The following is a 13,885-nucleotide window of genomic DNA, read 5'->3' on the forward strand; positions in this document are numbered from 1 at the left end:
GTCATCAATTTGTACAATTTGACATGCGCTCTCTTTTCTTCCCCGTTGCGCCTTTCTCTGTCTCCCTCCTTAGGGTCTTCCTACTCTTTCTCTCCACTTTCCAGGCGGCTGACTGCGTTAATTATCGTAATTGTTGGCTCTCCCGCTTTTTCGCAGCTCTCTTTTGGCCCACTCAATTGTCATCAATAATGATGTCTCGTTGTACCGTTGGCTTCGGCTCCTCATCTATTTTCCGCTGAAAAAGCAAGCCCCTTTGAATCCGTGTTTCGAGACCTCAAATGCACAGGGAAAAATATAGTTTCTTCATTAAGAGGTTAACTCTTTTAAAGCTTAAAAGGTTTAAATTTAGATAATGTTCACTAACTAAAGCAGGCATAGATTTTAAAAATAAGAAAAATATTTCATTTAGAAGATGCTGGGGCAATTAGTTTTCAACTTATAGGTTTTCTTAATGGCTTCACTAAATGAATAATACAAAGTATTAGTATTTTAAATATTAGTTAACAAGAATCAGCAATAATAAATGTGTAGATATTCCATAACTAATCAAATTCCATAACTATAAGCTAATCTCATTATTTTACTATATTTTAAATTAACATAACATGAACGTAAATGAATATCCTTAAAGTTAAATTTATTACTAAAAATGGTATTTATATTAATGAACCTTTTTGTAACTTCAAATCGAATATTTTTGTGTCATGTTTTAACCTGTTTTTATTATAATAATGGTCATGATGTAAGATAACTGTACGAAAGAAAGGGAAATCGTCCATCATATTAATTTAGAAATATAAAATTTTATTATTATTTCTTTCACACATTTTCTCTTAGTGCATTCAGTTGGCACACATTCGTTTGTCTTGCCATTTCCATCGTTTCCCACTCCCCTAAACCCAACTCGATGCATTTCCAAATTGATTGCAACTTTGGTCTGCTTTGGTTGTATCACGTATGCGCCCTGTATGCGCCGCGCTTCGTTTGTTTGTCAGTGTCAGTTTTTTATTCAATTTCGCTCCGCTGTTTGTCCTGGTTTTCTTTTTATTTCTTGCTTTTTCTTGCATTTTGCATGCAAATGTCTATTTAACTGCATTGCGCCCTTTGCCGGTGGGAATGTGACTGGAGAGTTGGCTAAGTGAAATGATGTAACTGCCTAGTCGTAATCGATAATGAGTTCTACTTTATCTCACACTCTTTTTCTTATAAACAAAAAATGGGGATAATTGATTGTTTTTAAAGTCTTTTAGAGTATAAGATTGCCCAAAAATGGAAGATTGAGGTACGTTTATTTATATTATTTTTAAGTTTATATTTACTACCGGGAATTTAGTAATATTTATCAACCACTTATTCATTTAAACTGTTTTCCACATTAATAAATATTTCTCTGGGAGTAAAATTACATTTTAACTGCATAATAATAAAAAAAGTACCCAAATTGTAAGCAAACTAAGTATTACCGCCGATTACCAGTTTATAAAGAAGTAAGTAAGTTATAATTATACCTTTAACCGAATCCAGTTTGCAATCCAGTTTATCGCAGTACCCCAGAAAGGGTGTTCCAGTTTCGGTGTAGGCTCCTTTAACCCCCGTTTATTTCGCTTTTTATGACGCTGTTGCAGTCGTTGTCGGCATTTGCATAAGAGCCCTTGCCCCCTTGCCGCTATTTTGGTTGCAAGATGGCCGCGTTGTTTGATTAATGCCTGCACTTGACTGACTTGACTTGACGGACCAGAGTTTCCTTTCCTTTCGCCTGGGCTTGTAAATTGGAAATTGGCCTCCCCTGTGAGGCATTCGCTATCGTTTTCGTTCGTATTCAAAATCAATTATAAAACGACTCTTAATTGGGCGCCTCAATAGAAGCGACACGCCCTGTCAATCACAATTAGCCATCGCCCCTAGAAACTGGCACTCGAAACTGGCACTCATAGGCCCTCAAACGATCCGACACGCCTCTAATTCTGCAAATTCATAAGCCAAATGCATATCGACTGTATATATCCTTTCATTAGTCGGCCAAAGATGGCGTAGCCGTGTTCATTAAAACCTCATAAATAGCTAAAGTGTTTATTGTCGCATCTGGCAAGCCCAAATCCCCGGAGAGATCTCTTCCACACGGTCCTCGTATTTGTGTAGATTGTCATATTGTCATAATGCCAGGGGGTGCGCGGGTATGTCAGAGGGGTGATCAGGGATGCCAGAGCAGGGAGCAGGAGTCACTTGGTAATAAAGTCATCGCCGTTGTGTCCAAATTCGTCACGCCCCTTCGGCGACGACTACGAGTGTGGCTGCTGGCAATGCATTAATGTCGCCTTTTGTTTTGCCGAACCGATCCTCACCAGAGTTCCAGCTCAACCGCTCGAGTTCCAGTTGCCTTCCTGCTGCTGACGATGATGAAGTTGTGCCAGCCAGTTGTCAACAATCAACAATCAACGCTCCCAAAAAACTGCATGCCAATTATGGCCACAGCTCACAGCTATCCTCAACTTCAACCTCAACCTTTCAGCTGCGCCCCGAAACCGAAGGAAATCTGTGACGAATGCGCTTATGGCCAAAGCGATCCTCGCCTTATCATCGAGTAATCTTCGACACTTGGGACAGCTGTCAGCGTTTTGCCAACTCATTATGCAGATTTCGACCACAAATGCGACACGAAAATGTCGAAAACAATTTACTGAACGCGACGAACAACATTTGTCAATGCGGATCGGATCCGTCTATTAAGACCAGCTCTGGAGATCGCTTAAGTTAAGTAGTCCGGAGAAGCCACAAGGACCACACAGGGGGAAAATATGAGGCATAAATAAATTTAATAATTTATATGTATTTTAATATCTTAATTGCTTATATAATTTTAATAATTTTAATGATATATTTGAGGAAATGGACTTTTTAATTATTTTAGTTATGGCTTTGATTTTTGTTAAATTGATTTGTGAAATAGGGAAAATATTAGGAAAAAACAGATGGTATAAGACCATTAGTCTTGAAGATATATTAGTCTTGATATACAAATATTCAAAATATAAAGTTTACAGATCTTAGTGCTGATGAAAGTCCAAAATTGAGTCCTATTTTTAGTCATATTACAAAGCCCTAAGCTTCTATGTACTATATTAAGTGCACATTTATTGAATTCAAAGATAGTTTAATCATGTTTGAAATATCTAAGCACACCCAACTCTTTAAATTCGCTATACATATCCCTATACATTTTCTCCCAGTGCACCAACAATGGAACTTAACACGAAATGACACCAACAAGCGACTTTCGAGCTACCGCATACAAATTATGGTCTCGAATGAAATACCCCAGCGTTTATCCACAAGATACACAAAATACAAAAGTGCCGCGCCCTGCGGCAGCATACAGAATGGACCTCAACCGAACTTTGGGGCAGTGGCAATTTGTATATCTTTGTGATAAATCAAAACATTATCAATAATAAAATCGGTAGCCGTTTGCCACTTGGAAGCGTTTGGGGCGAAATTAGTCGGCTTTTTGTTGTGGTCAGAAAAAACCGAAAAATCCGAAAACCCCAAAATCCAAACTCGAATACCGAATACCGAAGAGCATTTCTGAGTGCTAGTGCCTGTGTGTAATTTGTATGCTAATTCAGCATCGGGTTGAATGTCTGATGAAGCTTAATGTCAGCCAAAGGTAGATCGAAGCAAAAAAAAAGGGGGCTATGAAAGTGCTGTTGGCGGGGAGGAGGTGGGGATCAAACTAAAGTGACATCCATTAACACTTCTCTCACGGCATGTAGGAGCTGTGAATCTTTTGATTTCCCAAAATATATCTGTCCGCCGCCTTATCAACGTTGTATAGCGGTACAGCTGGCGTCACCTCATTGCCATCAAACGAATTAAGTGGACCCCTCAGCATCGATCTTGGTCCGCCGAACGTGTCCGGCGAATTCCAAGCTCCGTTGACGGACACCTAAGAACCTCTGCTGCTGCTGCTGGAGGCGCCTTCGTGTGTGTTCCCTGCGAGAGATGGGCTAAGTGGCTGATTGTGATGGGAGACCGACCGATCCAAGATGGGACTGTGATTGGAGATGGCGGCGCTGATCGTGTGATCTTATCGTGATATAAATTAGTCGCTACCAGATTGGGGGGATCACCAAAGCTGGTTTGGGTGCGAGTGTAAGACTTTTATAAGCTTTTTAGGTGATCTAAAGAGAGAATGATTTTTGATATAGAAACATTATTCCAAAGAGTCCTGTATACTATTTTACTTGATTAATAATTGAAGTATAAAGTTGAAAATCAGAGGACAAAGATAATCACATGCAAAGTTATGCCTTAACACTTACAATAGAATAATTTCCATCAGAATATCATTTGAAGGGGAATATTCTATCAATACTGTTCGATTTCTATCTCAATTAGTGATAATTGTAGTTGGGTAACTTTGCCTTCAACACACATAATTTACTTCTTATTAAAACCCTTTAAGCCATGAACAAAGTAAATGTTCGTTTTCAACGGCCTTTCATCTGGTTTGGGGCAAATGCTAATGTTGCTTTTCTCAATTTACAACTTCATTAACGCTTTGTAGGATCGCAACGAATCATAAAATTTCATTCATGAATCGGAAAATATTGTTTAGTATATTGTGGGTTTTTCCTTATTTTTTTTTTCTTGATTCTTTGATCGGAATATGCCGCGTCATGATCAAGATGCCGGGATGAATGAATCCAGAAACTAAAACAGAAATCAGAAACTCAGAAAGCAGAAACAAATTGCCATCAGTTGGTACTCAGTTGTTTTTTTTTGGTATCCCCCCGACCTCTTTTCTTTTTGTGCTGCATCATTTCCATGCCCCATGCGGCATTATCCTGTGGCCCAAAACGTGGCCAAGTCGCCGGCCCGAGGTGTCGGCTGTAAGCTAATTGGAAGCGTGTTCAAAGGTGCCGCCAACAAATTAAGTATGAGTTACCAATTTAGCTTTTATATCTCTATCGCACACGCACACATGCCCAACAAGCGGCACATAGATACTCGCACACACACACACACTGGGCAGGAAGAGAGATGCGGATGTTGGACTTGCACTTGGAGTTGGCCTCTTGGGGGTTCCTCGATGCTCGTCTGTTGGGTTTCTCCAAACTGGTTCTGGGCCCGCTCTCTCACAACTTAGTTGTAATTGCAGTCCTTTGATTGCATTTGTGTGCCAAGCTGAATTGTTTACATTTATCATAATCAGCACTCGAAGTCGTTTGTAACCGCCGCGAGGGTAACTTTTCATCTTTTGGCAACGCGGCGCCAGTTAAACTGGAAGTCCGACTTCTTCTCCGAGATGCAGATGCAGATGCAGCCCAGACTGGCACTTGATGTAGGTCGCTCTTCGGGTTGGCCCTTGTGAGTGTTTCTGTGTGTGCCGGCACTTGATCACCTGACAAGGGGGAAACGTTGAGTAATTGCTGACAATATGGCTGAGCAGGGAAGACAACGCGTTTAGTCAAGGATCGGACAGGGCAGCCAAGAAAGAAGGATGGGGTCCCCAAAACAGTTTTTGGCAGGATTCTGTAGTACATAAAGTTCTTATACCTGCTTTGATGGTTTTATTAGTTCCGTTTCAAGATCTAATCAGGAATTTATAGTATATTCTACTCAAATTTGTTTAAATAAACAAGAATAAGAAGGGACTTTCTTTGACAAAGCAACAAGTTTATTTCTTAAACCTATATCTAAGTATAAACATATTAAAAATTTAAAACTTAATGTTTCTAGTAGTCTCCCAACAAATCTACCCTTTCCGCAATGATATAATGATCTCTCCTCGACTATTAATTCTATTAACAGGCTAACGATTTCCCAACTTACTCAACGTTGTAATCATGGCTAACAGCGATTTTACTCACATCTGGGCTCATTAAACCGGGCTGAAAGGCTCATGAAGGCACTTCCACTTAGTGTGTGCGGTAGGTTCATTAGTCATTTTTAGTTGATTCGATTAATGGGTTTCGACATTTACGCATTTCTGTTTGTTTTTCCACGGAAGTGGCCGGAGAGAGATTTTCCCATAATTAGAGCCCAGGCACCTCGATTTGCCCGGCAAATCTTTTCTCAGCTAATAAAACAAATGCCACCGGTAATGGCCACTACAGTAATTTGAACTACAACTCAATTTCAATTAAATGCTGTGCTTCGTTGATACTTTCGCCGTGCCACTTTCCAAGCGCATTAATAACGCCCCAAAAGCCAGTAATCAGAAGCTTTGCGGTGCCACTAAAAGTTTCTTTATCGCGGCGCATGCGTTGCATTGTCACACGTTTGGAAATGAAAATAAATTGGTTTTCTTAGAGTTTCGGATATGGAGCGACGATCTGCATCTCATCCATATGCACGAGGCTTTTCCCGTCTAGTTTACGAACTGTGAGACACCATGGAGTGGGTTTTCGATGGACCAGTTGGCTGGGTCGCATCGGATTGGTATCGAACATCATTAGCAGCGGAATTGATAGCTTGATTATTCAAATGATTAACAAACGATCGGCTTCTGGCCAAGTTCGTTGGGTTCGCTTGAGAGAGAATAACCAAATCGAGACCGAGATTGATGGAGCACTTCAGCCGCGGAGTGCTCGCAGGTCATCTTCTCGGCTTCACAGCATCTCAGCTTCGTCCAGCTTGGGTTTGAAAAATGTGTGTGCGCCGCTGGCGATGATGGGCCACCTTTGAACTTTGCCGCAAACGGTAGCCAGAGAGCAGTCGGCTTCCAGTTGGAAATTTATGAAAATGATCGCAACGAAAATTAATAAATATCGAAATAATTTCGATTAAGTTTCGTATGCAAATTGGCGCCGTGCACAAATCTGCAAACGACCAGTCACATCATCGCTCGGCTTTGCACACTTAAAAGTTTTTTTTTTGGCTGGCAACTCGTTTTTGGTCGTGGCAAGTGATTAAATTAATAATTAATTAGTTTGAATTTATGAATAACGGTTGTAAATAATCATTAATAAAAATTAAAAAAGATTTCTTTTATTTTAAGTCTCTCAGCGACCACTCAGCGAGGCCTCAACAAAATACGTATCAACATCATTAAGATCGATCGGGTAGAGGCCGAGGCAGAGTCAGAGCCAGAAGAATATTCAAATTAGAACGGGCTTCCAGATACACAAATTCGAATTGAACTCACCGACTCGGGCCAACTGGAAGAAGCATTGTTTGCTTAAATATGCTTAAATTTATTGACAACAATTTGCGGTCTTTTGTATCTCCCTTTGTTCGCCTCAAATTATTAATTGGAGTGAAACAGATTTCGCTTTTTAACGCTAATTGGTTGGGGAATACGAGACGGGAGTTCTGTATTTTAAACTTTGTTAATACGGGTTTTCTGTAATTTGAAAAGCATTAAGAAAAGGTAATAAAACCTTGATCATTTTATGGGGATAATTCAGAAAAATGTTTTGTAAAAGAAAAGTTTCTTTAAAATGTTAAGAAAATAGAAAAAAAAATGAAGAAGATCAAGATGGAAAACTCTACATCCTCGTTTTGGTTTTAGTAATCTGATTTCAAGCTAAAGTTTAAGAGCCTTTAAAATTTCAAAGTGTAGCATATAAAATACTAAAAACTCTATCAACATTATTTAAAATTTTGGTAACCAAAACCGTTGTTTTAGAACCTTCAAGTTAAGAAAATCTAAAAATCTCTTTGCGAATCTGCTTGGTGGCTCTAAAAAGAGCCGATTGCGTTGAATATAATCGATGTGATCCTGGCTGTAACGCCGAATCTTGGTTCTGGCTGGTTCCATATGTCCACATCCGGTTACGGTTATGATTGTTCTGGCTTGTTTCTGGCTTGTTTTGGCCTATGTAAAAGGCCTTGGTCCTGGCTGGTTATGCTCCATCTTAAGGCTTGGCTGTGAGTGTTGCCTTTGCCCTCTGCTTTATGGCCTCGGAAGCTGTTAAGGATGTCCTGGCACTTCCTTGGGCCTTCGAATACCTTGGGGATGTCCGTTGGGTGAAAATCAACTGCCCAACTTCCCCGGCACTCGACACAAAATTAAACAAAATACTCGACTCCTCGTTGCTCACTTTCTGTACCAATCATCAGGTTGCCTTGGCGGTTCGGTGCGCACCTGGCCACGCCCTCATTTGGGCGGAGCTCCTCCCATTGGCACGGATCCTGGCACCGGCACCACCATTCCAGCAGCGGCAGCGGCAGCAGCCAATCCCACCATATCAGCCTCATGCATGGGCTTCTTCTTCAGGATACTGAGGTCGTTGACGTTCTCCAGGAAGGATTTGTGGGCAGAGAAGACCTTGACGCTATCGAAGTCCTTCTTCAGTTCCTCGATGTCACGCTTCTGCTTGGCACGGCGGTTCTGGAACCAGGTGATCACCTGGGCATTGGACAAGCCCAAAGAGGCGGCGATCTCATCCCGATCCGCTGGCGACAGGTACTTCTGGTAGAGGAAACGCTTCTCCAGCTCGAAGATCTGGTGGTTGGTGAAGGCGGTGCGAGATTTGCGCTTCTTCTTGGGCTGCGGTCGGTTCGAAAAGATGTCCAAGTGGGATTTATCTAAAAGTGGAAAAGAAATAGAGATGGGTTAGTTACAATGTTTAACTTTTGATTTATAAATGTGTCTTTAATTTCCTTCTTTGGTGTTTAATGGTAGGTTTTTAGCTTAGAAGTAACTTAATATATGTTCTTAAATTTTTGCTAATATAATTTCCTCAAATAACTGATATTAATTAGAGTTAGTTGCCCCAAGTCTGGCCAGTTCTAAGGGGAATTCTGATTCTAAGATGCATGGCATTTGGCGAACCGGTTACTAACGAGCGACTTCGCCTTTGGTTTTAAATGCTGAGCCAAACTGGGCGCGTGTTGATTTAAATGCCGTGATTGATACATTTTATGAATGCGATTGCAAGCGCAATTGCAGTTGCGATTCTGAGATCTGAGATCTTTGAGATTTCAGCTCGCGACTTGAAGTGTATAATTTCGAGTTGATTGATTGCGCGAATTGTGGGCGTTCATTGGCTTTGTGGGTCTAATGACGAAAGCCGAGTTTTCTCAGGCTTGGCGGCTTATGCAAGCCAACTGCTCATTTGTCTCGTTTGTAGTGTGATTTATAATAATTATTGACACCTACAAATCAGTTTTAAGTGGTACATGGCTTGATTAATGAGCCACTGACCCGTACTTAAAGCTCTGATTGAGCTTGCATAACGTTTCCTGGTGCGGGAAAAAGTCCCAGCTGCGGTGCCAATCAAAGCGATTGAAGGAGATCTGCGGTGATCAGTGATCTTCGATCCGTTGTCGCCGATCATCAGCATAAATATTTATTTATTGAATATTGGTTAACCGGTTTGGCCAGCCGATGGCTTCACACCCATTCCGATTGCTTGTCAAACAAACTAGATCGACATTAAAAACTAATTAAATGCCCTCCAACCGAATGCAAACAAAGTCTATAGGGTATGGGTGTGGGTATACCCGTTTTACATATATATCCGAGTATATATATTCAAAATGCATAATTTGGTCATTTGTTATCTCGAGCACGTTTTGTAACCCAAAACCCATTAGGCACTTGACTGCACGCCTCCCTTTCTCTACTCCTAGCCTTTCTCTGGGTTTTTATCGTTGCCTCATTAAGTAATTTCCATGACTTATCTCTGGAGAAAGGGAATCGGGAAAGCAGGCCACTTGGGTATCCTTTTACCCTCTCAGGTGTCCACTTACAGGGCATAAATATGCCTCTAAGTTAGGGGGAGTTTTGTTTTGGTCGCATTTGTCAGACTTTCGTGTACAATATGTTTGGGAAATGCCAGCAGGGAAACCTGATCGATTTTCGAGGAATCTGCAGAGCAACAGTTGGCCACTGGGGGATTTTATGTTTCAATTTGGCGCGAGTACTGGGAATTGCAATTAGGATCAGGCAAGCCAAGGCGACACAACGTCTGGCATTTGTTTTACAGAGAAAAACCAGTTAATACAACCGCAAGAATAAGTTCATATATAGCATGTTTTCCAATTCGAAAACATCGAAACCATCATAGTGCGAGTGATATTAATGGGCACTTGTCATAAATTAAGAGAGACCCATATCCTCGCAGCTGCCTATCTTCCTCGCCTGCTGAACGGCTGCCGCTGATAGACAAACGACGAACGACGCCTCCGAAGATCTGTCGTAAATATTTCGTCCATGGGTTATACAATCCATGATAAACAGTAATATTTTGTCAACTTAATACTCGACGGCCGATATGGGCATTATACAACGGCCGAGTGTCGTCGCTAATCGCCCGTTCAGTGTATTTTAAAACATGTTTACGACTGAAGCTATAGCCACTATATAGTCGGGGCTAGAGTTGGTCGACCATTAGTTTTGAGTAGCAACAAATGGAAACGGCATGTTAATTGTTCCCCCGCCGAGCGCCGAGCTCCGAGGAGCCGCAGCAACAAAACTCGATTAGGTAATGCACTAGCCTGGCTGGCTAATTGTTGCTAATCGCTGCAGAATCGACACGACTTCACAAATATATATACTAATGTGGACAGTGCGCGACTATTAACCATTAATTGCCATGAAATCACTATTTAGTTGAGGGTGGAGTGCGGTGTTCGCTAGTACTAAAACGCCCACCAAATGCCCTCGGATGAGTATCGCTTTGAACTGCTAACCCTAATCCATATATATACTAAATATCCATGTTGAAGTTATTTTTGCTTTGAAAGTGAATTGCTTGCTATCGTTAGCTTGTTCCATTTGTTGCTGTCTGCCACTGGCGCATGCTGCCAATTAATTAAAGTCCCCGAAAACATCGAATCGGTTAAGGAATTTACATAACAAAAGATCTCAAATGGGGGAAGAGGAGTTGCGGGGGAACGAGACCATTTATTTCAATTAAACGAAATTCGAATTTGCTGATTGATAAATGGCAAACATCATAATAAGCTAAATATTCAGCTTCTGCGTTTCCAATTCCCAATTTCCAAACGATAACAAATTAGAAGCTTTTATTCTAATTAAGAAATCGGGTAAATTCATTACGGAAATTGAGACATTTATCAATCGAAGAACAGTGGGGCCAAATCAATATTGATCGTTAGTGATCAGAAAATATATATTTGAAAATATCTTCAAAACAAATCTAATAATAAGTCAAATTTTGGTAAATTTAAAATGGAATGAGATGATGTCTTCAAATTGATTCTAACTTTGATTACCCAAAAAAAGAATAGTTATATTAAACTTAATGACCTCAAACTCAACATAACCTTTCAACTTTGAGTCATATTTCACATCCCTATCTAAGATGCTTACCTTGTGACTCGTCAAAGTCCTTGGTTGTCATCTGGAAAGAGTGCATCCAGAGGAGTACCATTGGCCTTGGCCTTGGCAACGGCGGCCGCATTGCTGGCACTACTGGCTGCTCCTCCTGCTCCGGCAGCTCCTTGTGATGGACTGGACGCATTGTTAGATCCACTAGTTCCAGCCTGAGCCGACGTCTGTGGACTGTGGCTGCGGCGGACACTGGCAGCGGAGGCGGCAGCAGCAGCTGCCGAGTCCCTGGCGATCTCAGGCGAACAGCAATCGCTGGCTGCCGAACTGGAGCGGTCGGAGCCGCTCTCAGAAGGAATGATGTCCATACCCATGTGGCGCAGTAGTTGGGCCTGGGCGTTGAAGTGCTCCTGCAGCTGGCGGTGATAGTCCAGGGCCAAACGCTGCTCGTAGTGCAGCAGGGCGGAGGGAATGAAGGGGCGGACGGGCATGGCCGGACCCAGAAGGTGGTCCCATGGCCGGACAATCTGTCCGCCGGGCAAGAGCATGGCAGCAGCGGCAGCCGGGTGGACATCCAGTGGTTCCGTCCGGGGCTGCAGTAATCCACCGGAAGAGGCAATGGGCCGGGTGGCCGGTGGTGCCAACAAATTGGAATTTGGAGGCGGTGAAACGGACTCCTCCCGCTGCTTCTCGGAGTGACCCAAGATATCCGCAATGGAGAAGCTCTTGACGCCTTCGATGGCCGACTTAGTGGTCTGGTTAGTTTGAGGCTCCGGAACCGTTGCTGCCGGCGGACTGGGCGTGTGATCACGTGGTTCCGAGGAGGACGAAGACATGCGTAGGCGCTTCAGTGGCTGGAAATAGTCCTCCGGCAGATTGCCGACGGCACTCCGGCTAAGTCCGGAGGCTGCTGCAGCAGCTGCTGCGGCTGCTGCGGCCGCTGCGGCGTGGTGCTGCATCAGCAGCTGTTGCTGCTGCAACAGATCGATGGTGCTGGCCCGCGGATGCTGCAGCGGATGCGAGTGCGGGTGCTGATGGTGCTGTGTGGGCAGCGGACTGGGCGCACCACCCACGGAGATTTCGGATTCGGCGGGACTGGCCGGACGCATGGTTGGAGGGCAGAGCATTTAGGTTTGCTACAACACTTGGGGTTTTCTCGGGAGTTTCGCTTGGTTCAAGGAGCACTGAACTGTTTATTTTTTATTTGTAAGACGGCCTTATCACTTCACTTGGCAAGTGGTTACTGAACTAGCCTTCTATTTGAATCTTGTTATTTTTCTTCTTCTGATTAGTGAACACTAATGCTTCGACACGACGACGCTGATCCAATGGCGTAGGACCTCTCAACTCGACGCTTCGCAGTCAACTGTTCGAAACTAGATTGAAGATTGGTTTGCTAACTAGACACGTCGATATTTCTTCAGTTCTTTTGCTGCCACTGCTCTCTGCCGCCTCCTCTCGCTCTCTCACTCTCCTCGCCCATCTCTTTCGCGCCCTCTGGCTGCGTATCGTTCGCTCTCGCTCTCTCAATCAAATCATAACTGTGCTCTCTTCCCGCGAGAGAGAGGAAAAAACCCGTTCTGCGTGAGAGTGAGACAGCCTGTTGTGCTTGCCATCTCACTCTTCTCGGCACTCAGCACCAATCGGCTACAGCAACAAAAAATAGCAATGGTGGCGTATACGTAACGGTAATTATGGCGTTCATCATGCGACTGGTGTGCGAAAGAGACGGCGGCCAGAGAGCGCGAGCGAGATGGAAACTCCTCAGATTGTAACGAGACTGTATTTAGTATTTTAGTCGCTGCAAAGTTTTCACAACTCCAAATTGCGTCGACGGCAACGCAGGCAGCGACAGAGGGGCCTGAAAAACCCCCCTCAGCACTCCCGCCACCCCCTGCACCTATATACATAGTTCGTTTAGTTTCTTAACCCCCCGCACAGTTAGCATTAATGACGATGACCCCCGAAGGCAGCCCGCGTTTAATTGTCAAGCGTTTGCAATTAATTTGCTGTAAGAAAAACGAACAATTAATTTGGAGGAAAACAAAAAAGAGTAAAAAAAACACAAAAAGATAGGAAACAGTGCGGGAAATAAAAATGCGCATAAATTTGAAGACATTTGGAAATTATTTCGAGTCTGAGAATGGAAATGGGGCCAGTTTCTGTTGAATGGAAGGGAATGTTCTCTATTTTTAGCGGATATTGGTTAGGAGCCCCTTTTGTTTAATTGAAACTAATTGCTTGGATTACTTATTTCACTGCCATTCGTTTTATTTGGTGTCTGAATAATATAATTACTTTGCCTTGTCTATTTTTTGGCAAAGAACTCTAGGTTGTTAGTCCCGACGGCTTTTCCTATTGGAAAATAGTGTACTTGTATAGATTTCTGAAATGAATATTGATATTTCTCGGATAGCTGAAGTCTATCTTTGGATTTCTTACCTTTTATTAACTTTAAAAAACTGTAAACTCTAGTCACTCACACTGCCTGATACGTATTAAAGTTGTTAAGAGAGGTCAAGTTTAACGCTAGTTTTAAACATATTTTTTAACGATCATACAAATATATATTAAGAAATCCGATTTTAAAAAGGACTTGGAAGGTTTATTGGGTGATTAGCTTTTTGTCTGACACAGATTCAT

At 42.5% G+C, this 13,885-nt stretch overlaps 1 protein-coding gene across 1 annotated transcript; it reads right to left on the minus strand.

Moving 5' to 3' along the window:
- Nucleotides 1–7,712: 7,712 nt before the first annotated feature.
- Nucleotides 7,713–12,589, minus strand: LOC108115085 (homeotic protein empty spiracles). Its single transcript, XM_017226333.2, is given in 4 exon segments — nucleotides 7,713–8,532; nucleotides 11,285–11,321; nucleotides 11,323–11,399; nucleotides 11,496–12,589. Coding segments are annotated over 4 exon segments (1,419 nt in total). The 5' UTR covers nucleotides 12,370–12,589; the 3' UTR covers nucleotides 7,713–8,101.
- Between the last annotated feature and the right edge of the window lie 1,296 nt (nucleotides 12,590–13,885).

This window comes from Drosophila eugracilis, unplaced genomic scaffold (assembly GCF_018153835.1).
Source record: "Drosophila eugracilis isolate 14026-0451.02 unplaced genomic scaffold, ASM1815383v1 contig_974, whole genome shotgun sequence".
NCBI lineage: Eukaryota > Metazoa > Arthropoda > Insecta > Diptera > Drosophilidae > Drosophila > Drosophila eugracilis.